The 26455-nt window shown below is 45.3% G+C and overlaps 1 protein-coding gene across 6 annotated transcripts in view; it reads right to left on the minus strand.

Moving 5' to 3' along the window:
• ss18 (SS18 subunit of BAF chromatin remodeling complex) overlaps positions 1 to 26455 on the minus strand; it is a 78164-nt gene that overhangs the window by 9129 nt on the left and 42580 nt on the right. For 4 of the 6 annotated variants that reach the window (XM_072569712.1, XM_072569708.1, XM_072569713.1 and 1 more), the window contains 2 exons: positions 17655 to 17774; positions 9228 to 9355 (listed from right to left, as the gene is read on the minus strand). In XM_072569712.1, coding sequence (XP_072425813.1) covers positions 9228 to 9355; positions 17655 to 17774 — 248 coding nt within the window. Of the gene's footprint in view, positions 1 to 1243; positions 4391 to 9227; positions 9356 to 17654; positions 17775 to 18458; positions 18552 to 26455 lie in introns of those variants that run through there. The other 2 variants (XM_072569714.1, XM_072569711.1) reach the window with 2 other exon arrangements.

The following is a 26455-nucleotide window of genomic DNA, read 5'->3' on the forward strand; positions in this document are numbered from 1 at the left end:
GTTGTGCAATTTTTAACGAAAGTGAGTATGTTCAGCTGAACGAGAGAATCTAACAGAGCAGGAGGATGGAACAAGCTAGAGTTCTGTCCTTTAGATGACATGGACAGGTTGTTTCCCCTGGGCAGGTGGGGGACTGGTACCAGGCACACTCATTAATTCACCTAACTGGGGAAAGACTGAGTTTAGAAACGGTGAGAAGGGGGAACCTGCTACCTTCCAGGAGAGAGAGAGAGAGAGAGAGAGAGAGAGAGAGAGAGAGAGAGAGAGTGAGTGACAGACAGAGAGAGAGTGAGTGACAGACCACAGAGAAGACTGCAACCCAATCACAAATATGGGGCCAGGTGGGTGGATAAACAGGAGAGAGAAACGGAAGGATATGGAGATGGGGGTGGGGGAGGGGAATGGAGTCACATAGAACAGCAACACCAGCATGGACCTGAAGAGCTATCTGACCTCTTTCTGTGCCTTACATAAAAGCTTTCTGAAGAGTCCTAAAAGAGATATAACTACACCTATACCATCCTCCAATGGAGTTATCAATAGCTCAGGATTAATAGTTCACTAACATTGAACTTTAGCCTACTGCTCTAAGGCAGGAGAGTGGAGTCCATGATTATCAGGTCAGCCATGATCTCAGTAAATGGTGCAGCAGAATCAATGGGCTGAATGGCCTCCTGCTGCTTCCAAGTCCTATTTGTTCATGGGATGAGGGTGCTGTTGGCCAGGCCAGCATTTATTGCCCATCACTAATTGCCAGAGGGTAATTAACACGTTGTTGTGGATCTGGAGTCACTGGCAGGCCAGACCAGGTCAGGATGGCAGATTTTCTTCCCTATTAGCGAACCAGATGGGATTTTATAAGCAACCGACACCAGTGAGCTGGCTCTTAGTTACAGACTTCTTAATTCAAGTCATAGCAGGGGGTGGGATTTGAACTGACATCCCCTGAAAATTAGCCTGGCATTCTGGATTACAACTCCAGCGACATTACCTTCTCCTGAAGGATAAGCATCAGCCAGGCCACCAGGGGACCACCTTCTCTGAAACAGCATCATGTGACCTTTCACATGCAACTGATTTCTTACAATCTTATGATACCAGACCCCATAGCCCAGAATAATCTCAGGCCAGGTCATTCAGCAGAAGTGAAACAGTTTTGCTCAGTTCTACACTGAGCGAATATTCCAGTTGATGCGAGAATGGAGGAAAATCCTCTAATATGGATACTGCACAACAGACACTATGAATATTCAAGATATGTTTATAAAAATTCAACACATTACATGTTAACACTGCCCCAAATGGAGAACACACGGTATAATGGTTGAACACATTGACCATACAAACTTAAATTTAACTTCTAACGCACATTCTATAGAGTGAGGGGATGTAACAGAGTGATATTCAACACTAATGATCAAGTAACAAATTCTCCACAATAACGTCCCTCAGCAAGCAATAGCTGCACGTTTTTGTTTTAATGAAAACCCTCCATTTTCTGCCATTCTACAGACACTGCCCGTGAAAACGTCTGTTTTTCATCAGTTTCTGACTGCAATGCCACACGCAGATATTGCAAAATAAATGACCGGACAGCAACATTGCAAAAGAAATAGCCAGGAACACACAATCATCCGTGCCAACATTGCTTGGATTGCATCTATTTCCTCGTATAACGTGATTAGCTTTGGAACAGCCCTTGATCTTTCTGGGGGGGCGGGTGGCTCTGGAAACCATTCTTCCAAGCTCAACCACTTTGACACTAGGTCACAGAGCTTGACAACGGTAACTTTCGAATTTGGCTGTTGCACAAGGACAAGGACAAGTGAAGATCAGCCAGTTTCAGAAACTGCTTCTGGCTGCACTGATACCTATTATTCAACAGATCCCTGGACATTCCTTCCAGGTACAGGACAGCAGGAAAATGACTTACTACAGCACAAGTTACCAAAGGTAAAAGGTTACATCAAAAGAGATGTCAGCAAGGTGCACTCAAATAATTTATGCAGCTTATCTGATTGAGCTACAATTAATACTATTTGCACTTGGACCTAATTATACAATTAGCGACCATCTCCAGCAAGTGTGTGTGTGTGTGTGCGTGTGTGTATATGTGCATGCGTGTGCGTGTGTATGAGAGAGAGGGGTTGGGACCATCCTAGGGTAAGGTAGAGCAGGAGACAGCAAGGTGTTCAGATCAGTGGAGCGTATACACAAGTTATAAAAAGCAGAGACAGGGTTACCTTCTATCATAAAGAATAAGATTAGTTATGAGAGAGTGAGAGAGAGCACGAGAGAGAGAGAGAGAGAGAGAGAGAGAGAGAGAGTGAGAGCGCGCGTGAGGGAGAGAGGGAGAGTGAGAGATTTCCTAGCAAATAAAAATAATCATCTCATGTTTTGCTGACAAATTACACAGTTAACTTCGACCCCCTCTTTAATAACAGAGAGTTGTTTAGCTTCACGAACAAAGCCAGAAACTGAGAGTGTGATGAAAGATTAACAAAGCAATGTGATATTACCAATACGTGGAATATGGCTTCTTAATAAATCCACTCACAATTGTTACCCATCCCCATCACAGGATGTGGGTGTCTCTGGCCAGTCCCAGCATTTTTATGCCCATCCCTAATTTCCTAGAGGGTAGTTAAGAGTCAAACACATTGCTGTGGGTCTGGAGTCACATGTGACCAGATCAGGTAAGTATGGCAGATTTCCCTCTCTACAGGACATGAATGAACCTGATGGGATTTTATGACGATGGTTACATGGCCGTCTATGCTGAGACTAGGTTTTTTTTCCTCCCAAATTAATCCATTGAACTGAAACTCCTCAGCTGCTACACCCATGCTTCTGAATTAGCATAATCAGCCTCTACATTCCTCATGCTGTAACACAGCCACAATGCAATAACCCTGACGGGGCAAATTAAAACTCTCTCTGAACAATACTACTTGGCTGAAATACTCCTTTGCTCCGAATCTGGTGTGTTGACTCAGTTAGGGTCTCTTTCAAAAATAAAAAGGATGGTGTTGGCAACGTGTGGAATGTGCGCTGGGTGCAGAGGGACAGGGATTACGGGAAGTTCGGTGCCACACAAACAGTGGTCACCATGTGAACTCACTTCGTGAGGTGGAAGCATGGGGCAGTGTCTTAGAGAGCTACAGCGCAAACAAAGACCCTTCAGCCCATCGAGTCTGCCTGTCAAAAACAGCCACTTCACTCATTCTAAAGTATAAAAAAACTATTCAGTTGAGGCCCATTGCAAGGGTGGCAGGTTACCTCGAATTAAACCCTAATGGAATGAACAATTTGAGCAACTGCTCTTCATTAAAAACCAGAAAGAGGAACCTGCAAGATGGTCAGAAAAAATACTTGAACAATTTTGAGAGAAAATAACATTTGGCGTAAATCAAGTGTTAACCTTTGGACATTGAGAGTCACCATATTTAATACTCGCCACCCCCACCTTGAGTTATTTAACTTGACGCTGGGAATGGGTTTTATCAATATTGTTTCGGAAAGCTGTGTGTGAGCCTAATGTCCAGTCTCCAGAAATACTTGCACTTCAAGCAAAAGCCTTGCTCACTTTCTCTCTCCTGCATAGTGTAGCAAATCAATACAAAAAAAAAGCAGAAAAAACTATTTCATGTCGTTTACGGACAATTCTTCAATATCCCGGTTTCTCAGTATCTTCAATTTTAAAAAAAACAAACAAACACACAATCTCGGTGTGATCTTGAGAGAGGATGAACCAGGCTAGTGAGGACATCAAGAACTATGGAGAAAGGGATATTGCAGAGTCTGGGGCCTAGGAATACAAGATGAGAGATCAGATTGTGCTGGAGGAGGTGCTATCTGCTGAGTCCTATGCACAGCGGAGGTCTGTCACAAAAAGATCGGTGCACAATCAGATCGAAGTCTGGGATCTCCAACAAGCCTGTTCCATATCAAAAAAACAGAAGACAGCGTTTGGTCAAGTCTTGCATCAAATCATTTGTGAAGTTGGATAGACCCAAGAGGCACAGTGAAGTGACGATGGGGTGTATGATGGTCAGAAATAGCTGGACACAGTGGGGTACGGGGAGGGTGAGAGGAGCACTGGTCTGCTTAACCTGGTTACCAACGGTCTCGTCAATCTGGTCACCAACAGTCTGGGTCATGTGGCAACCACAGGATGAGCAATGCTCCTCCCATTGCATGCAGCATCCAAAAGTCATCAATATCCCTCCCCCCTGTCCTTGGCTGTGTCTTTGCGACCGGTGTGAGCTTGTGTTCCGTTTTGCATTCTTCCTCCTCCTGTGGCTGACTGGGGGCCAAGCGTGGAAACTAAAAACTTTCTGGGTGAGCGGCCACATTCTTCCCAAGCTCCGCAGACGATTCATTGCAAGTTCTGTGGAGACACAAGAGTCCCAAAACTTCAAACCGAGTTTGACTGGAAACCCCACTGAATTTGTACACATGCAGACAGCAACACAACATCATCTTTTAGAAAGACATACTTTATCCAAATTCCATTCCACAAAGCAACTGGATGAGCATTACCACTGGCACGAAGATAAAAGAATGATCGACATTTACCTGTGAAGTTTTAAGGAGGTCTTTGACTATAAATGGTTTCTTTTCACCTCTTCAGTGGGGTCAGTGCCCCTTATGCCCTCCTCCTTCCCAGCTCCATAAGCTACAGAGGGGTCAGCTGGAGACTCTGCCCACCCTTCCACTGCTCCAGCTTCGTTAACAGTTTCCAGAACCTTCTGTCTTTCAGCTGCCGGAGCTCCTGTTTGCATACATCTGCGAAGACTCCGTAACCCGATGACCGAGAAATCTTCAAAGGGAGTTCGGGACTTAAAGCTTCATCAAAACAAAACTCAAGGTGTGTCTTTTGCCCAGCACACCCCCGCCCTCCCCTCCCCCCTCGGCGCTTGTGACTTGCAGGATTTCTGCTCTCCACGTGAAGAGTAGGGGCTCAAGGCCGACTGAGCGCAATTCCTTTCCCAAGAATACAAATGGAGGGGAAAGAGAAGTGATTCTCATCTGCAAGCAGAGGGTGCTAAGGTAAGAGGAAACTAAGATTCCAACAGCAAGCTGATAGCGCAGGACATAGGGACTGTTCCTTATTGGTTACTTTCCATTCTCTGCGGGTCGGAGTTTATGAATTCTACTGAATCTTGTACGTATCCACACAGAAGGTAGTTTCTTCCTGCAGATCGACTGGAGATTCTTGTCTGATGTGTCCAGTTGGAACAACGCCGTGAAAAAAATACAACTTAAACAGCACTAGGGCCAGGTCAATCAGCCCGTCTTTAAAAGTTCAAGGCAACAAGTCACATTTCCTCCACTCTTCCTCCAAATTCACGCAAACATTAACTCAACGAGTTAGTGGGGTGGGGTGGGGGGGGAGCGGTGGTTCTGAAATTGACCTGCCATTGCTTCAGATATAATGCAGAAAAGTTCACTTCAGGCTATAGATATGGCATGACCATTGGATAGTAACTCATTCCTTGGCAGGGTGTAAGCCAGAGGCAACACCACAATCTAACGTGCTACTTGGAGGGTTAATTAAATTCAATTCCTAGTACATGTTGAAATTCTTGTGCAGTTAAACCATATCACACAGATACAGGACAAAAATGGAGGCAATTTGACCAGTCATGTTTTAGATCAGCCACTCAACAGTTCCCATTGCCCACTGCTAGGAGGTGTCTCACACCCCCCGCCCCCAGTGTTACAATCCTGGATCAGATCCCAGTTTAGCCATGGGATCCCTCAAGTCTGTTTCACCATCCAATGAGATCATGGCTGATCAGAGACCGAACTCCATATAGCTTAATAACCTTTTTTTTAAAACCAAACAACACTTAAGCTCCAATTTAAAAATTAACAAATCAATTAGCATTTGCAGGAGAGAATTAGAAGCTTCTCCTACCCTGCGTGTTCAAATGTAATTTCAAAAATAGGAGGAGGCCATTCAGCCCATTAAGTCTGCTCTGTCATTCAGCACAGACATGGCTGATTGTTAAGAGAAACACATTAACATGTTTAAGCCACTTTCCATAATTCTGTATACCAATGATAATGCAAAATCCATCAATCTTTACTATAAATACACGTAATGACTGAGCTCCCACATCCCGCTAGGCGAGAGAATTTCAAAGGTACTTTAACCCGCTGAGTGGAAAGAGAGTCTCCTCTAGGACAAAGATTGCATCTGACTTATTTTTAAATGTTGGCCTCTATTTCTAGACTCAGAGAAACATTTTAGCTGCATCTATCCTTTCAGTATTTTCTAACTTTCTACAAGATCGCCTCTCATTTTTCAAAACTAGAGCAAATACAGTTCCAATTTTTCCAAACCTCTCTCCATAGTTCAGTCCCACCATCCCAGGAACAAGTCTGGGAAACCATTGGGCAATAACATCCTTCCTGAGATAAGGAGACCAAACCTGCACACAGTACCCCAGGTGTGGGTCTAACCAAGCTCCTATACAATTGAAGCAAGAGTTCACTGCTCCTGTACTCAAATCCTCTGGAATAAAGGCTAACATTCCAATAGCCTTCCTAATAACATGCTCCACCCATTAGTTAGTGATTCGTTGACAAAGACATTTGGCCCCGTGTCCATATTGTGAAGATTTGGGGCCCAAGTACTGCTCCTTGTGGTACCCCACTTGTCACAGTCTGTCAAGGTCAGAATGACCCATTCTTTTCTATTCCCCATTTCCTGTCTGTCAGCCAATCATTAATCCATGCCAGTACATTCCCTCCTGTACTACGTGATTTGATTGTGCTAACCAACCTTCTGTGGGGGACCACATTAAAAGTAAATTCAGAATTAGAATCGCTACAGTGTCGAAACAGGCCCTTCAGCCCAACAAGTCCACACTGACCAAAGAGTATCCCATTCAGAACCCATTCCCCTCCCATATTTACCCCTGACTCATGCACCTAATCTACACATCCCTGAACACTGGGCAATTTAGCACAGCAAATTCACCTAACCTGCACATTTTTGGACTGTGGGAAGAAACTAGAGCACCCGGAGGAAACCCACACAGACACTGGGAGAAAGTTCAAACTGCACACAGACAGTCACCTGAGGCTGGAATGAACCCGGGTCCCTGGCCCTGTGAAGCAGAAGTGCTAGCCACTGTGCCAATCCTAAAAGAACATCCACTGACAACCCTTCATCAAAATTGTAACATCCGCCGAACCTCCAATTAATTTGTCAAACACAATTTTCCATTTGCAAATCTACATTATCATTTGATTCATTTATATTCAAGTGTCCATTTCTCAAGTCCTTTATGATAGAAGCAGGAGGAGAAATCTTTCTCAATCGCGGGGGTGACATTTTCTTGCTCTGAACCACAGGAAGTATTCCAGAGCTGACCAGATTTTGGGAGATAATCACAATGCATCAACTATCTCTGTAGCCAACTCCTTTCATACTCTGGAATGCAGACCATCAAGTCCGAGGGAGTGATTAGCTTACAGCCCCAGTAATTTCTTCAGGACAATTATTTTTACTGATTCTAATCTACTTCAACTCCTCATTCTGGTCACTTGGATCTTTAATTTTGGGAGATTTGTTGTATTAGCGATTTTTGAGATCTCTTGTATTTTCCTCATTGAAAACAGACACAAAGTAATCATTCAGCTTCTCTGCCATTTCTCCATTCCCAGTGACTCTGCTTTGTAGGGATCCATATTATTCTTGGCCAAACACCCATTAATGATTCAGTCAAAGGCTTTTCAGTCTATTTGTATGTTTTTTTTTCCTGAAATTGTATTCATACTCTATTCTTCTTTCCTATCAGTTTTGTGCTCCTGTTTAGCTGTGTTCCCAATTCTCAGATTGCTGTTTGCCCTTTTGGTAAGCTGTTTCTCTCTGCCTCATACAATCCTTAAGCTCATTATTCATTCCTGGTTGACTATGCATTTGAGATTTTGCACCTTGATGGAATGTATAGTTGCTATAATCCATGTGATAATTCTTTAAAGACTATCCATTGCATATTCCTTTTCATGTATTTCCTAACCCACTTTAGCCACTTGGGGCCAAATACCTTCATAATTTCCCTTTGTCAATTTACGACATCCTTGCTTCAGCTTGAACTGCCTCACTTTTAAACATATGCAAATTTTTAATCACGTTATGGTTACTCATTTCTATATATACATACATTATACATACATACACACACACAAATGTACACAGATATCATATAATGCCCAGTATATACAGCTAAAGGCGTGGTGCTCAGAACAGCTCCCAGTCTCTCCAGGCACAGTCTAACATGAACGTTGTTTCACGGGCCTTTTTCTCATCCCCCTCCCCCATTTCTCATTTTCCTTTCTCTATCCTTTCATCACTTGCTCAGCCAGCTGCTACCTTGCCTTTCACCACTCCTCCAGGCAGCTTTGTTCGCTTGCTTGTTCCTTCATCAATCACAAAACACCTACAGTGCAGATAAAGGCTATTTGGCCCTTCCGGTCTGCACCGACCCTCTGAGGAGCATTCCGCCCCCATCCCTGTAACCCCATATTGGCCACAATTAGCCAACCCAGCCTGTACACTATGGAGCAATCTCCCATGGCCAAGCCACCCTAACCTACACATCTTTGGACTGTGGGAGGAAACCTGCACACCCGGAGGAAACTCACAGGGAGAATGTGTAAACTCCACACAGTCAGTCGCCCAAGGCTGGAATTGAACCTGGGTCCCTGGCGCAGTGAGGCAGCAGTGCTAACCACTGAGCCACTGTGCTGCTCTTTGCCCTTGTACCTTTCTCAATTTAGTCCTCACCGCCTCTCTCCCCTTTTGTTCTCCTACCCCCCCCCCACCCCCAAATTCACCTCTAACCAGTCTCTGATGAAAAGACACAGATTTGAAACATTAACATGGGTTTCTCTCTCCACAGATCCCACCAGACATCTCCAGCATTTGTAGTGCTCTGTGTTTGTACTGAATTTCCAGCATCCACAACATATTCATTCAGTTCAGCACTCCTCCTCTCTCCTCCCCTGCCCCCCCTCAGCCATTTGGGTGATGTTCAGTTAACGTGCTTGGTTTTTTTGAATTGTGTGTGTTAACTGGAACCCTCAAACCTCCTTGGATTGTTTGAAAATCCTCCTCATTCGCACATTAAGGGCAGGCTGATGTCTCAGTCCGCTGGATTCGGTTCCTGAGGGTAAAACCATTGGCAATAAACACGCCGTACATCCCATACCTGGTCATACCCATAAGGCCTCTGCTGTTGCTGGGGTGGTCCAGGTTGGGGGGTCCTGTAGCCCCCATACTGCTGACCCTGGCCTTGTGGATAGTTTGGATACTGGTTCGGAGGAGGTTGGGAAGAACCTGCAAACAGAATCGAGAATCAGCCCACCAACCGACATGTCAGACACCCCAACGGCCTAAACCAATCCGCACTCGGACGCGGGAGTTATCCAAGGGTATGACCTTCAAACCCAGCTTTCCCAAACCCACTCCTTCACAAACAACGATTACAGCACTTGAGGAGTGAAGATTTCACCAGCTCGCTGAAGGAGCTACTCGCTAAATGCCAGTCCTTGTAACCCCTGTAGCCCCTCACTCTATTCTTCCTCCTCAGCTAATTAGCCAACTCACTGACTGACCCTAACTCCACCACACTCTCAGACTCAGTGTGCCAGATCCTGACCACTTACTGTGTGGGCAATGTTAAAAATCACACAACACCAGGTTATAGTCCAATAGGTTTAATTGGAAGCACATTAGCTTTCGGAGCGACGCTCCTTCATCAGGTGATCTCCAAATCATGTGTGGGCAATGACCTCATTGCTTTTGGTTTTAAACCAATGAGCAGAAGATGTAGCAGCCAGAAGGCCATTCAGCCCATCGAATCTGTTCCATCGTTCAATGGCTGATCTGATAATCCTCAACTCCACATTCCTGCCTTTTCCCCAGAACCCTCGAGTCTCCTTCCTGATTAAAAATCTCTCTCAGCCTTAAATATAGCCAATGACCCAGCCTTGATAGGTCTCTATTGTAAACAATTCCACAGATTCACCCCCTCAGAGATTAAATCCAGCCGAAGATGACTGCCAACTGCAGGTACCTGTGACAGCACATTTATGGTCATGATTTATGGTCCGTCCCATCAGCCTCTGACTTCATCGTGAGCCAATGACCTCAGTGACCCTCCCTCAATTGCACTCTGGGTAAGAGAGCTCCACAGACCATGGAGAACCACAAGCACAACCACCTGATGAAGGAGCAGCGCTCCGAAAGCTAGTGCTTCCAAGTAAACCCGTTGGAGTATAACCTGGTGTTGTGCGATTTTTAACTTTGTAAACTCAATCAAGTTTGAGAGACTCGTCCTCCCACACACGAAGCCATGCTTCCTATCGCTGATAAGTCCATATTTTTCCAAATGGGAGTAAGGCCTGTCCCTGAAAATCTCCTCCAGTAGTTCCTGTACCCCAGATTTCCCTGCTGCCCTGCTTAAACAAAGATCCAACATTGGCATCCTGCAGTCAGTGACAACTGTTAACTACCCAGTCAATTGCTGCAAAATTCCCTCCTGCATTTACATCATGAATCTACAACACAAGCAGCAAGGGACCCAGCACACAGCTCTGTGCAGCACCACTGGAGTCTACTTTTGCAAAAATAATGTGTAAACCATGACCTTTGTGTACGGTTCTGGGCTGTAGGAAGGCGGTGAACATAGGTAAAATCAATGACTGCAGATGCTGAAAACCAAATACTGGATTAGTGGTGCTGGAAGAGCACAGCAGTTCAGGCAGCATCCAACGAGCAGCGAAATCGACGTTTCGGGCAAAAGCCCTTCATCAGGAATAAAGGCAGTGAGCCTGAAGCGTGGAGAGATAAGCTAGAGGAGGGTGGGGGTGGGGAGAGAGTAGCATAGAGTACAATGGGTGAGTGGGGGAGGAGATGAAGGTGATAGGTCAAGGAGGAGAGGGTGGAGTGGATAGGTGGAAAAGGAGATAGGCAGGTCGGACAAGTCAAGGAGACAGTGCTGAGCTGGAAGTTTGAAACTAGGATGAGGTGGGGGAAGGGGAAATGAGGAAGCTGTTGAAGTCCACATTGATGCCCTGGGGTTGAAGTGTTCCGAGGCGGAAGATGAGGCGTTCTTCCTCCAGGCATCTGGTGGTGAGGGAGCGGCGGTGAAGGAGGCCCAGGACCTCCATGTTCTCGGCAGAGTGGGAGGGGGAGTTGAAATGTTGGGCCACGGGGCAGTTTGGTTGATTGGTGCGGGTGTCTCAGAGATTCCCTAAAGCGCTCTGCTAGGAGGCGCCCAGTCTCCCCAATGTAGAGGAGACCACATCGGGAGCAACGAATACAATAAATGATATTAGTGGATGTGCAGGTGAAACTTTGATGGATGTGGAAGGCTCCTTTAGGGCCTTGGATAGAGGTGAGGGAGGAGGTGTGGGCACAGGTTTTACAGTTCCTGCGGTGGCAGGGGAAAGTGCCAGAATGGGAGGGTGGGTCGTAGGGGGGGTGTGGACCTGACCAGGTAGTCACAGAGGGAACGGTCTTTGCGGAAGGCGGAAAGGGGTGGGGAGGGAAATATATCTCTGGTGGTGGGGTCTTTTTGGAGGTGGCGGAAATGTCGGCGGATGATTTGGTTTATGCGAAGGTTGGTAGGGTGGAAGGTGAGCACTAGGGGCGTTCTGTCCTTGTTACGGTTGGAGGGGTGGGGTCTCCCTCCCCACCCCTTTCCGCCTTCCGCAAAGACCTTGAAGAGGAAGGCTGAGGGATGATTTGACTGAGGTTTTCAAAACCACCTGATGAAGGAGCGTCACTCCGAAAGCTAGTGCTTCCAAATAAACCTGTTGAACTATAACCTGGGGTTGTGTGATTTTTAACTTTGTACACCCCAGTCCAACACCGGCATCCCCAAATCTTGATTGGGTTTATTTGAGGATGTAACAAAGATGATTTGTTACTCCCAAAGGCGATAGATATTGTCTACACAGACTTGAACAAGGTGTTTGACAAGGTTTCTCATGGCAGGCTGATACAGATGATGACCTCACGTGGGACCTGTGGTAAAATGAATACAATGCTGCCTGATGTGCTGTGCTTTTCCAGCACCACTCTAATCTGGACTCTAATCTCCAGCATCTGCAGTACCCACTTCTGCCTGCCTGAATACAAAACTGGTCCAGTCATCGAAGCCAGAGAGCAGTGATGGAAGGGTGTTTTTCTGACTGGAGATCCGTGACCAGTGGTGTGCCGCAGGGATCAGTTCTAGGACCCCTGTTGTTTGTAATATCTATAAATGATTTGGAAGAGGATCCAGGTGGCCTGGTCAGTAGGTTTGTGGGTGACCCACAGACTGGGTGAGCTGCTGATAAGTGAGGAGGAACTCCAGAGGATACTGCAGGATATAAATAAGCTGGAGACTTGGGCGGAAATACGGCAGATGGAACTTAAACAAGACAAATGTGAGGGGATGCATTTTGGAAGGTCGAATGCAGGAGGGGAGTATACAGTAGATGGCAGAATCGTTAGTAGCATCAACATACATAGGGATCACGGTACAGAGGTCCACAGCTTCCCTGTAAGTGGCAACACAACTGGATAAAGTGGTCAAGACAGCGTATTGATCTGGGAAAAGAGTAAAAAAAAACTAGCAAGCCAAGCTCCTGCTGTATAGAAGTTTAGCTGGCCATCATTTGGAATATTGCATACAATTCTGGTTGTCACATGACCAGAAGGATATGGAAGCTTTGGAGAGGGAACAGGAATAGTTTATTCTCCACGCCAGACAACATCCTGGTATCAGCTATAAGGAGGGATTTAGCAAACTTGACTTGCTTTCACTTGATTGTTGAACAATGAGGGGTAACCTGACAGAAGTTTACAAAATTATGAGACAAGGATAGAACGGGTAGTCTTCTTCCCAGGGTAGAAATGTCAATGACTAAGGGACACAGCTTTAAGGTGGAAGGGGGAAAGTTTAAAGGAGATGCGAGAGACAAATTTTTTTTTTTAAAACACAGAGGGCGGTGTGTGCCCAGAAGGCACTGCCAGAGGTGGTGGTGGATACAATAGCAGTGTTTAAGAGTCATCGAGATGTACAGCATGGAAACAGACCCTTCGGTCCAAACTGTCCATGCCAACCAAATATCCCAACCCAATCTAACCCCACTTGCCAGCACCCGGCCCATATCCCTCCAAACACTTCCTATTGATATACCCATCCAAATGCCTCTTAAATGTTGTAATTGTACCAGCCTCCATCACTTCCTCTGGCAGCTCATTCCATACACGTACCACCCTCTGCATGAAAAAGTTGCCCCATAGGTCTCTTTTATATCTTTTCCCTCTCACTCTAAACCTATACCCTCTAGTTCTGGACTCCCCGACCCTAGGGAAAAGACTTTGTCTATTTACCCTATCCATGCCCCTCATAATTTTGTAAACCTCTGTTGTTGTGGTTCTGTTCGCCGAGCTGGGAATTTGTGTTGCAGACGTTTCGTCCCCTGTCTAGGTGACATCCTCAGTGCTTGGGAGCCTCCTGTGAAGCGCTTCTGTGATCTTTCCTCCAGCATTTATAGTGGTTTGAATCTGCCGCTTCCAGTTATCAGTTCCAGCTGTCCGCTGCAGTGGTCGGTATATTGGGTCCAGATCGATGTGCTTATTGATTGAATCTGTGGATGAGTGCCATGCCTCTAGGAATTCCCTGGCTGTTCTCTGTTTGGCTTGTCCTATAATAGTAGTGTTGTCCCAGTCGAACTCATGTTGCTTGTCATCTGCATGTGTGGCTACTAAGGATAATTGGTCGTGTCGTTTCGTGGCTAGTTGGTGTTCATGGATGCGGATCGTTAGCTGTCTTCCTGTTTGTCCGATATAGTGTTTTGTACAGTCCTTGCATGGGATTTTGTACACTACATTGGTTTTGCTCATGCTGGGTATCGGGTCCTTTGTTCTGGTGAGTTGTTGTCTGAGAGTGGCTGTTGGTTTGTGTGTTGTTATGAGTCCTAGTGGTCGCAGTAGTCTGGCTGTCAGTTCGGAAATGCTCCTGATGTATGGTAGTGTGGCTAGTCCTTTGGGTTGCGGCATGTCCTTGTTCCGTTGCCTTTCCCTTAGGCATCTGTTGATGAAATTGCGGGGGTATCCGTTTTTGGCGAATACATTTGTATAGCTGTTCTTCTTCCTCTTTTTGCAGTTCTGGTGTACTGCAGTGTGTTGTGGCCCTTTTGAATAGTGTCTTGAAGAAACTTCTTTTGTGTGTGTTGGGGTGGTTGCTTTCATAGTTTAGGACTTGGTCTGTGTGTGGGGCTTTCCTGTAAACCTTTGTGGTGAATTCTCCGTTCGGTGTTCTCTGTACCATCACGTCTAGGAATGGGAGTTGGTTGTCCTTTTCTTCCTCTCTAGTGAATCGGATTCCTGTGAGTGTGGCGTTGATGATCCGGTGTGTGTTCTCTATTTCTGTGTTTTTAATGATTACAAAGGTGTCATCCACATATCTGACCCAGAGTTTGGGTTGAATTTGCGGTAGGACTGTTTGTTCTAATCTTTGCATTATCGCTTCTGCTATGAGTCCACAGATGGGTGAGCCGTTGATTTGTTCATAGATTTGGTTGTTGAATGTGAAGTGTGTTGTGAGGCACAGGTCCAGTAGTTTAAGTATGCCGTCTTTGTTGATAGGTTCAATGTCCTGTTGTCTGTTCTGTATGTCCAGCAGGTTGGCTATTGTTTCTCTGGCTAGGGTTTTGTCGATAGAGGTGAACAGTGCCGTTACATTGAATGAGACCATAGTTTCTTCCTTGTCTATGTGTATATTTCTGATGATGTCCAAGAATTCCTGTGTTGATTGTATAGAGTGTCTGGATCTGCTGATCAGGTGTTTCAGTTTCTGCTGTAGCTCTTTAGCCAGTTTGTGTGATGGTGTCCCTGGTAGTGGTACTATGGGTCTGAGTAGGATGTCTGGTTTGTGTACTTTAGGTAGTCCATAGAATCTGGGGGTGTTGTTGCTTTCAGGTTTTATTCTCTGTAGGTCAAACCTGGTTATCTGTCCGTTTTTTTGTAGATTCCTCAGTGTGTTGTTTATCCTATTGGTGAGCTGTGGGGTGGGGTCAAACTCCCTCTTTAGGTAGGTGTTGGCATCTGCAAGTAGTTGTTGTGCTTTTTGGATGTACTCTGCTTTGTCCAGGATGACCGTCATTCTGCCTTTGACTGCTGGTAGTATGATACCAGGGACACCATCACAAAACACTACATAGGACAAACAGGAAGACAGCTAACGATCCGCATCCATGAACACCAACTAGCCATGAAACGACACGACCGGTTATCCTTCGTAGCCACACACTCAGATGACAAGCAACATGAATTCGACTGGTTCTGGATTAGTGGTGCTGGAAGAGCACAGCAGTTCAGGCAGCATCCAAGGAGCTTCGAAATCAACGTTTCAGGCAAAAGCCCTTCATCAGGAAAAAGAAATTCAACTGGGACAACACTACTATTATAGGACAAGCCAAACAGAGAACAGCCAGGGAATTCCTAGAGGCATGGCACTCATCCACAGATTCAATCAATAAGCACATCGAACTGGACCCAGTATACCAACCACTGCAGCGGACAGCTGGAACTGACAACCGGAAGCGGCAGATTCAAACCACTACAAATGCCGGAGGAAAGATCACAGAAGCGCTTCACAGGAGGCTCCCAAGCACTGAGGATGTCACCGAGACAGGGGACGAAACGTCTGCAACACAAGTTCCCAGCTCGGCGAACAGAACCACAACAACGAGCATCCGAGCTACAAATCTTCTCACAAACTTCATAAACCTCTATAAGGTCACCCCTCAGCTTCCGACGCTCCAGGGAAAACAGCCCCAGCTTGTTCAGCCTCTCCCTATAGCTCAAATCCTCCAACCCTGGCAACATCCTTGTAAATCTTTTCTGAACCCTTTCAAGTTTCACAACATCTTCCCGATAGGAAGGAGACCAGATCTTTGCAGATACATGAATATTGTCAAAGAGCGTGGTGCTGGAAAAGCATAGCTGGGCATGCAGCATCCAAGGAGCAGGAGAATCGACAGGGAATAGAGGAATACAGACTGCATGGAGACAGCAGGTTTTTAGTTTGGAAAGGCTTGGGTGTTGGTGCACACTTGGTGGGATGAAGGACCTGTACTCACACTGGACTGTCCTTTGGTATGATTTTGATATGGCTGCCCTTTGGTTTGGCTGAGTGGGAGTGAAAGTAGAATTCAATGTGGGAAAAGGAGAGGTTCTGCTTAAGGAGAACGCAGACAAAGCAGGGGGTACACACAGAAAATGGGAGGGTATTGGAGAAGGTTAGAAGGTGAGAGGGACTTCAGCATTAACAAGCCCCTGAAGGGAACAGGACGCTAGATATGGTGGGAAAGGCAGCACACAGGACGCTTTATGTCATAGGATGAGGTACGGAATGGAAAAGAATGGGCGTCCAAGGCTGAAATTGTAGAAAATGGCAGTTTGACCACAGCTGGAGCTGTGTACACAGAGCTGGTCACTACAATGCAACAAGGGGGAGAGTTTCTCTGGAGAGGAGAGATTGACAAACACACGGCCAGGGAGGGGGAATTAAATAGAGGTGCTCAAAATAAGGAGGGGCTTGGGGAGACTGGGCATCCCTGAACCGAGAGGTCCATTAGCAGCGAGCACAGATTGAATCTGATTGGCAGAAGGACGAGAGGGGACAGTGGGGGGTGAACGTTTTCTCCCAGGGGGTGGTGGGTGTCGGAACTTCACTGCCCAGTTTGGGGGTGGGGCCAGGATGCTGGAATGACACTGTGAAGACCTGGGTTCAATATTGCCCAGGATTCTGCTGTGTGGATCACTGAGGTCCATATGAACTGGAAGGCATTACGCTGGCCTTCTTGATCAGCTGCACAGAGCTGACAGAGAACATCCTACAGTTAGAATGGGCGGCTAGTTTTATTTCCAGCACTATGGGCTGAACTGCCTCTTTCTGCGCCACAATACATCCATGGCACTATGAACCGGTTTGGCGAAATGGTTTATTTTGTCTATCCCACATAGAAAAGCAAGCAGAGTTGCAATGACTGAATAAGAACATTAGAACTAGGAGCAGGAGCAGGAGCAGGACAAGGAGCAGGACAAGGAGCAGGACAAGGAGCAGGAGGTCATTCGGTCCCTCGAGCCTGCTCCGCCATTCAATAAGACCATGACTGATCTTTTGGTGGACTCGGCTCCCATCCTTTCACCATAATCCTTAAATTCCTCTATTGTTCAAAAACCTATCTTTGCCTTAAGAACATTCAACGAGGGAGCCTCAACTGCCTCACTGGGTAGAGAATTCCACAGATTCACGACCCTCGGGGTGAAGAAGCCCCCCCTCAGCTCAGCCCTAAACCTGCTCCCCCTTATTTTGAGGCTACGCCCCCCTCGTTCTCATTTCACTCACCAGTGGAAACAACCTCCCTGCTTCTATCTTATCGACTCCCTTCATCATTTTAGATGTTTCCATAAGATCCTCTCTCATTCTTCTAAATTCCATCGAGTACAGCCCCCTACTCAATCCTCTCCTCAGAAAGCAACCCTCTCAATTGTGGAAGGCCACTTTGTGTTGTAGGATGCCACTTACCATTCAGTACCAGCATCTACTGCCTTTTTCTGTCTGGTTGCTTACCATAACCCTGCTGCTGGGTTGGATAGCCTTGTTGAGTGGAGTACTGCTGCTGTGGGTAGCCCTGTTGCTGAGGTGGTCCCTGCTGGTAGGTCTCTTGTTGTTGACTGTACTGAGAGTTACCTGCAAGAGGAGGGGGCACAGCGGTAGCATTAGCTCGACATTCCCACAGGACGTTCTGCAGACACCCCGACAGAGGGGACGGAAACGCACGGGGTGCGGGATAAAGAAAGTTGGGGGTGGGGGGTGGAGAGCAAGAGACATTTAAACAAGAGACAAGTGGAAGAGGAGGAAAAAGCCATAGAAATCTGGCAAGTCAAGCAACACAGAACTGCAGCTGGTCCGTAACCCTGCAAAAGAAAAACGAAAAAAAGAGAGACGTTTACTGGGACAACACAAATAGAAGATGGCTAGACTACATGAGAAGAGAGGCACAATAAAAAAAAAGACACAGAAATTAAAACATCAGCAAGGTATTGACACATAGGCACTCCACACCAGAATATGGATCCGGGGATGTGTGTGTGTTAATCGTTTTAGGGTCTTTTCTATTAGGAGCAACACATAGGCTTCTTTTTATTTTCACAAAAAAAAAAGAGAAAAGTTAGGAATGTTAAGGCTATTTTTGTAAGCATTGGTAAGGCAATTAATTTGGAAGCTACTTTGACCCTGGGGATAAGCCAGCAACTACCGTTCTACAAGAGCTGTGCGGTAAGGTAATGATGAGTTTCTTTTGAGAAAGAAGTTTTTTTTAATCCAGGGATAAGGTATGTGTATATGCTTCCATGAAGGTATATGAGCATATACCTCCTTCGCAGTAGTGCTGTGAGGAATCCTCATAAGGCCTATCATAGCCTTGTTCAGGATACGATAGCTGATGGTAACTGTAGTCATTGGGCCCTACATCAAACAGGAAAAAAATTAATGGCCTTGCATCCGCAATCCTACAATATTTCAAAAGTTGAGAGACAAACTGTGCAAGGTAAAGCTCCAACATTTCACCCCAAAGCCCAAAAGTTCATTTCTGAAAAAAGATGTTTTAGTGCACTTGAACTACAAATCAAATACCAAAACACAACAGGGCACCCAGGTCCCAACAATGTGCTGCTCACAAACAGGGCACACCCAGTACGTGGGGCAACGATAGTTCACAGTTAGACCCTGGGGTGTTGTATATTCCTGTAAAACCTATTGAGAGATTCATAGCTGGTCCTATTTTGTTTGTTTTTAAAGAAACGTTTTGTCTCACTTTTACAGTTCACAAAACAATCGAGTCAAGGTAAAGTCACCACATTCTTACCAAACCATAGGGCTGCTCCCTCATCAGAAAGACGCAGAGAGGGAAACAACTGGTGGGGGTTTAACCTGAGGGTCACCATGCCTCAGGCAAGGGGAGGGGTTGAAAAGGAGAGTCATTTATGGTCACCTCAGCTGCTCGGGGAATTAAACCCACACTGTTGGTATCACTGGGCATTGCAAACCAGCCATCCAGCCAACTGAGCTACAAGTACCAACTATACACAGACACATACAATAAAAACCAGCAGACAACAGGGCAACAGAGAAAGTAAGAGGAAAGATCTTTGAAACCATTGTTCTTCACTTTCTTAGAGGTTTCCCGCGAGGGAATTTTTTTAACCAACTAAAAATTCACTTCTTCGTCACACTTCATTTCTATAGCACCCAATTTATAGTCTTAGAGATGTACAGCACAGTAACAGACCCTTCGGTCCAACCCATCCATGCCGACCAGATACCCCAACCCAATCTAGTCCCACCTGCCAGCACTGGCCCATATCCCTCCAAACCCTTCCTATTCAGATGCCTCTTAAATGCTGTAATTGTACCAGCCTTCACCACATCCTCTGGCAGCTCATTCTATACATGTACCACACTGTGTGAAAAAGTTGCCCCTTAAGTCTCTTTTATATCTTTCCCCTCTCACCCTAAACCTATGCCCTTTGGTTCTGGACTCCCCCATCCCAGGGAAAAGACCTCGTCTATTTACCCTATCCATGCCCCTCATGATTTTATAAACCTCTATAAGGTCACCCCTCAGCCTCCGACGCTCCAGGGAAAACAGTCCCAGCTTGTTCAGCCTCTCCCTGTAGCTCAAGTCCTCCAACCCTAACAACATCCTTGTAAATCTTTTCTGAACCCTTTCAGGTTTCACAACATCTTTCTGATAGGAAGGAGACCAGAATTGCATGCAATATTCTAAAACTGGCCTAACCAATGTCCTGTACAGCCGCAACATGACCTCCCAACTCCCAAACTCAATACTCTGACAATAAAAGGAAAGCATACCAAGTGCCTTCTTCACTTTCCTATCACCCTGCGACTCTACTTTCAAGGAGCTATGAACCTGCACTCCAAGGTCTCTTTGATCAGAAACACTCCCTAGGAACATACCATTAAGTGTATAAGTCCTGCTAAGATTTACTTTCCCAAAATTCAGCACCTCACATTTATCTAAATTAAACTCCAGCTGCCATTTCTCAGCCCACTAGCCCATCTGATCAAGATCCCATTGTAATCTGAGGTAACCTTCTTCGCTGTCCACTACACCTTCAATTTTGGTTTCATCTGCAAACTTACAAACTGTACCTCTTATGCTTGCATCCAAATCATTTATATGAATGCTGAAAAGTAGAGGATCCAGCACTGATCCTTGTGGCACTCCATTAGTCACAGGCCTCCAGTCTGAAAAATAACCCTCCATCACCACTCTCTGTCTTCTACCTTTGAGCCAGTTTTGTATCCAAATGGCTAGTTCTCCCTGTATTCCATGAGATCTAACCTTGCTAATCAGTCTCCCATGGAGAACCTTGTTGAATTCCTTACTGAAGTCCATATACATCATGTCTATTGCTCCGCCCTTATCAACCCTCTTTGTTACTTATTCAAAAAACACAATCAAGTTTGTGAGACATGATTTCCCATGCACAAAACCATGCTGACTATCCCTAATCAGTCCTTGCCTTTCCAAATACATGTACATCCTGTCCCTCAGGATTCCCTCCAACAACTTGCCCACCACTGAGGTCAGGCTCACTGGTCTATAGTTCCCTGGCTTGACCTTACCGCCCTTCTTAAACAGTGGCACCATGTTTGCCAACCTCCAGTCTTTGGGCACCTTTCCTGTGACGATCGATGATACAAAACTCAGCAATTTGCCCAGCAATCACTTCCCTAACTTCCCACAGAGTTCTAGGGTACACCTGACCAAGCCCTGGGGATTTATCCACTTTTATGTGTTTCAAGACATCCAGCATTTCCTCCACTATAAAATGGACATTTTTCAAGATGTCACCATCTATTTCCCCACACTCTCTATCTTCCATATCCTTTTCCACAGTAAACACGGGTGGAAAATACTCGTTTAGTATCTCCCCCATCTCCTGCAGCTTCACACAAAGGCTGCCTTGCTGATCTTGAAGGGGCCCTATTCTCTTCCTAGTTACCTTTTTGACCTTAATGTATTTGTAAAAACCCTTTTGGATTCTCCTGAACTCTATTCGCCAAACCTATCTCATGTCCCCTTTTTGCCCTCCTGATTTCTCTCTTAAGTATACTCCTACTGCCTTTATACTCTAAGGATTCACTTGATCTCTCCTGTCTATACCTGATATTTGCTGCCTCCTTTTCCTTAACCAAACCCACAATCTCTTTCATCACCCAGCATTCCTTATACCTACCAGCCTTCGCTTTCACCCTAACAGGAATATACTTTCTCTGGATTCTCGTTATCGCATTTCTGAAGGCTTCCCATTTTCCAGCCGTCCCTTTACCTGCGAACATTTGCACCTAATCAGCTTTTGAAAGTTTTTGCCTAATACCGTCAAAATTAACCTCCCTCCAATTTAGAATTTCAACTTTTAGATCTGGTCTATCCTTTTCCAACACTATTTTCAAACTAATAGAATTATGGTCACTGGCCCCAAAGTGCTCCCCCACTGTCACCTCAGTCACCTGCCCTGCCTTATTTCCCAAAAGTAGGTCAAGTTTTGTACATCCACATACGGAATCAGAAAAATTCCTTGTACATTTCTTTTTGCTTTTGCAAAAAGTCAAAGCAATTGAACAAAGCAATAGAGTCATACAGCATGGACACAGACCCTTCGGTCCAATTCATCCATGTAGATCAGATACCCGAAATTAATCTCGTCCCATTTGCCAGTACTTGGCCCATATCCCTTTAAACCCTTCCTAATCATATACCCATCCAGATGCCTTTTAAATGCTGTAATTGTACCAGCCTCCACCACTTCCTCTAGCAGCTCCTTCCATACACATACCACCCTCTAGATGAAAACATTGCCCTTTAGGTCCCTTTGAAATCTTTCCCCTCTCACCTTAAATCTCTGCCCTCTAATTTTGGACTCCCCTACTCTGGTGAAAAGACCTTGGCTACTTACCCAATCCATGCTCCTCGTGATTATATAAACTTCTGTAAGATCACCCCTCAGCCTCTGATGCCCAGGGAAAATAGCCCCAACCTCTTCAGCCTTTCCCTGTCATTCAAACCCTCCATTCCCAGCAACATCTTTGTAAATCTTTTCTGCACCGTTTCAAGTTTCACAATATCTTTCCTACAGTGAGGGATAATCACTTTCACGCTATTGTGTGCGCTGTTTCAAAGAACCAGCAGAGGTACGAGGGGTCAAATGGCCTGCACTCGGAGACTCTGATCTGATCCGTAACCACGTTACGGAAAATCGAACTTTCATGCCAGAAATAACATGCATCCAGAGAGAGACTTGACAGACAAAACAAATTCTCTGCAAAAGCGTAAGAAAATAACATTGGATTCCCAGCCTCACAAGGAGCTGTGGGGTGGATTTGAAAACAAGTCAGAAGTTTTAAAATCAGTTCGCTCAGCAGTAATGGGTAGTCACATGTTAAACACTGGCACTTTAATGAGTCCTGTGCATGGAGCAAATCTTTAAATAAATATTTTCAAAAACAAGTTGACACCATCCAGGATAAGCTGCCCACTTGATTGGCACCATACCCACCTCCTCCACCAACACTCAGTAGCTGCACCAAATTACAAAAATGCACCAATTCACCAAAGCTCATAAGACAGCACCATCCAAACCCACAGCCACTTCCACCCAGAAAAAGATCATCTGCTCAGCCTCAAAATTACAGCAGAATGTAGTAAGTGCTTCAGATTAATTCTCATCAAGGTTTGCGTCGCAAAACTTACTCCTTTTTAAATTCCAGCTGCCTAGATACAAAGGCTAACATTCCATTAGTCTTTCTGACTATTAATTTGTACCTGACAACTACAGTTTAGTAATCTGTGAACACCGACAGCAAAACGGCACTTGAATCCCCTCGGATTGCAGTTTACAAGTTAAAAGATAATCACATCTGTCCTTTCTCATAGTTCACACTAAACGACATTCAAATCAAACTGTCATGCGTCTTCCCCAGTCAGTTAATTGATCACCACCACTTCAATTATTTTGTTGTTCCACCATCATTACTTACTACCTCACCTGTTTTTGTCAAATATACTTACTTAGCTCCCTAAGTAAGCAATAAATACAGATTGAACAGTGAAGACCTCAGTACAGATCCTTGTGGAACATCACTGCACAATTCCTTCCAATTCAGGGTTTTTAAAAACTCATTCACGGGATGCAGGTGTCACTGTTTAAGATACGTGGCTCAGTGGTTAGCACTGCTGCCTCACAGTACCAAGGACCCTGGTTCAATTCCAGTCTCGGGTGACTGGCTGTGTGGAGTTTGCACGTTCTCCCTGTGTTGGTGTTGGTTTCCTCTGGGTACTCTGGTTTCCTTCCACAGTCTAAAGGTGTGCAGGACCAGGTGAATTGGCCATGCTAAATTGTCTGTAGTGTTCAGGGATGTGAAGGTTAGGTGCATTAGTTAGGGCTAAAGATAGAGTAATAGATTTGGGGAATGGGTCTGGACGGGTTACTCAGAGGGTCAGTGTGGACCTGTTGGGCCAAATGGCCTGTTTCCACACTGTAGGGATTCTATGAGGCTGATTGATTTCTGAATACCAATGGGGTACATGGTTATGGGGAGGAGATGGGTAATAGCCAGTGATTGATCAGCTTCAAATGTATTGAATAATGGGGTAGGTCCAATGGGCTGAATGGCCTACTTATTTCTATGTTCAACAAATTCGATGGGTGACTCAGGTGGCTTTAGACAGGGTTTCCAAACTCTTTCATAAAGCATAATCTCAAGGCAGATGGGAAATAAATTCCACACAATGAGAGAGAAACCTCTTACAGCTGCTGTTAAAATCGTTCTATTTTCCCTCTGCAATTTTTTTCAATTATTTTGGCATTGAAGAGGTGGGTGAGATTGAAATTCAAAGCTTACTGCCTCCTGCACAAACACACCCCACCCCCACCCCCCTCCTAATTCATTCTTTGAAGGTAACAATTGAAGATGGAAAATGTTCTTATTGGAAGCCACTGGCCATCCCTCACCTTGCATGTTGCCCAAGTGTGACACGAAGACTGATGAAATGCAAGGTAACTCCAACCTGCAACGTCATTATGCTAGGAGTGTCTTTGACATTAAGCAGCAACAGCAGCAGGATTGTTACTTCAGTTAAAACATCTCATTCAAGCTAACACAGCAACCGCATTGAGGAAATAACTGCACATCTGATAACAGTATTTCATAGCACAACACACAGAGTCGTCCAGCACGGAAACAGTTCGGTCCAACCAGTCCGTGCCTAACATAATCCCAAACTAAACTAATCCCACCTGCCCGCTCCTGGCCCGTATCCCTTTAAACCTTTCCTCTTCACGTCTCTATCCAAATGTCTTTTGAATGCTGTAACTGCACCCGCACCCACCACTTCCTCAGGAAGCTCATTTAGCACACAAACCACCCTCTGTGCAAAACATTTGCCCCTCATGTAATTTTTAAAATCACTCTCTTTTCACCTTAAAAATGTGTCCTCAGTCTTGAAATCCCCCAGCCTAGGAAAGGACACCTACCATTAACCCTGTCTAATCCCCTCATGATTTTATTAACCTCTATGAGGTCACCGGTCAACCTCCTTCACTCCAGTGAAAAAAAGCCTGAGAGTTTCTTTATAGCTCAAACTTCCAAACCCAGCAACTTCCTGGTAAATCTCTTCTGGACCCTCTCCAACTTCATAACATCCTTTCTATAGCAGGATGACCAGAACTGGACACAGTATTCCAGAGATGCCTCACCAATGTCCTACACAACCTCAAAAGGATGCTCTGATCCTATACTCAAAGGACGAAGCAATGAAGGCAAGCATGCCAAATGCCTTCTTAACCACCCTGTCTAGTTGTGACATAAACTTGGTGAAATTTGACTCTCTAATTGTCAGCAACTGTTCCTTCAATATTTTATGTTTCATTAAATGACAATCTTGAACCTGTGATCATATAGTTAGGGAAAACCAAGGCATGTTGAATTTTAACAATATCTGAGGGAAGACAGTGAGATGTGGTCTATTAAAATGGCAGCATAGATACAGGCCATTCACTCCACTGCTCTTTGTGCTAATTGTACAACTTGTCACGCTCCCCTTGCTCTTTCCTCTGACATTTTTTCTTTTAATGTATGGACCCAAATCCCCAAAAGGTAAAGGGACTGCGTGGAAACTTGGCAGGCTGAGTACAAACTGGGTAAATATGAACTTTGGCACAAAGAATAGAAAAGGTGTATTCTCCTAAAGTGGAGATAGAGATTGCAAAAGCCAGTGATGAGAGAGAGATCTGGGTACATGAATCACAAAAGGTCAATGTGTCCTGGAACGTAAATGCAATGGACAGCTGCAGCAAGTGATGATGAAAGCTAACGGTATGTTGGCTGTCATTAAAAGGGAGATGGAACATAAAGCAGTAAGATCCTGATAGAACTCTCCAGAGAACTGGTGCACTGTGTATAGTTTTAGTCTCCTTACTTCAGGGGGTCACAGTCTAAGAATAATGGGCAAGCCGTTCAGGACTGAAATGAGGAAGAATTTCTTCACTCAGTTGTGAACCTGTGGAATTCTCTCCCACAGGAAGCTGTTGGAGCCAGTTCATTATAGATTCAAGAGGGAGCTGGACATCGCCCTTGTGGCTAAAGGGATCAAGGGATATGGAGGGAAAGTGGGAAAATGGGATACTGGGATTGCATGATCAGTTACGAACGTATTGAATGATGGAGCAGGTCCGAAGGGCCGAATGGCATTCTCCTGATCCTAGTTTCTATGTTTCTATGACTATACAACAAGTCTGTGCAGGAAGATTCTCACTCCTCCCTCTGGGTCTTTTGTCAATTTATCTACAATCCATTTCCTGTGGTGACTGACTCTCCAGCCAGCTAAAAACCCTGTTTACTCCATCATTCACCACAATCCAGCAGCCTCAGACAAAAACACAGCTAGTCATTAGCTTGCTAACCCAGAATACTAACTAACTCGGAAAACCTTCATTCGGCACTTGCCCTGGTCATAAAGTGGGAAAGCTTAGAAAGGGAGAGTTGACTTCTAAAAGGGGCTCACTTGCCCCAGGAAGCCAAGACCTTGATGTGGTTTGTTGGGATAAACCCAGGACTGGAATTTCTAAAGTTCCCCTTGGAAGAAGGTCTTTGGGATCATTAAACAGAGGTGGATGCGAACGATGGAGGGATGCCCCTTGATTGGGGACCTGGCTGGTGAAGACACATTTGCCTGAACACGAGACGGAGAATGATTAGACTGAGGGAGGGGTAGTCAAGAGTGTGGTGCTGGAAACTCACAGCAGGCCTAGCAACATCCGAGGAGCAGGAGAATCAACGTTTTG

Source organism: Chiloscyllium punctatum, chromosome 5 (genome assembly GCF_047496795.1).
Source record: "Chiloscyllium punctatum isolate Juve2018m chromosome 5, sChiPun1.3, whole genome shotgun sequence".
NCBI classification, from domain to species: Eukaryota; Metazoa; Chordata; class Chondrichthyes; order Orectolobiformes; family Hemiscylliidae; genus Chiloscyllium; species Chiloscyllium punctatum.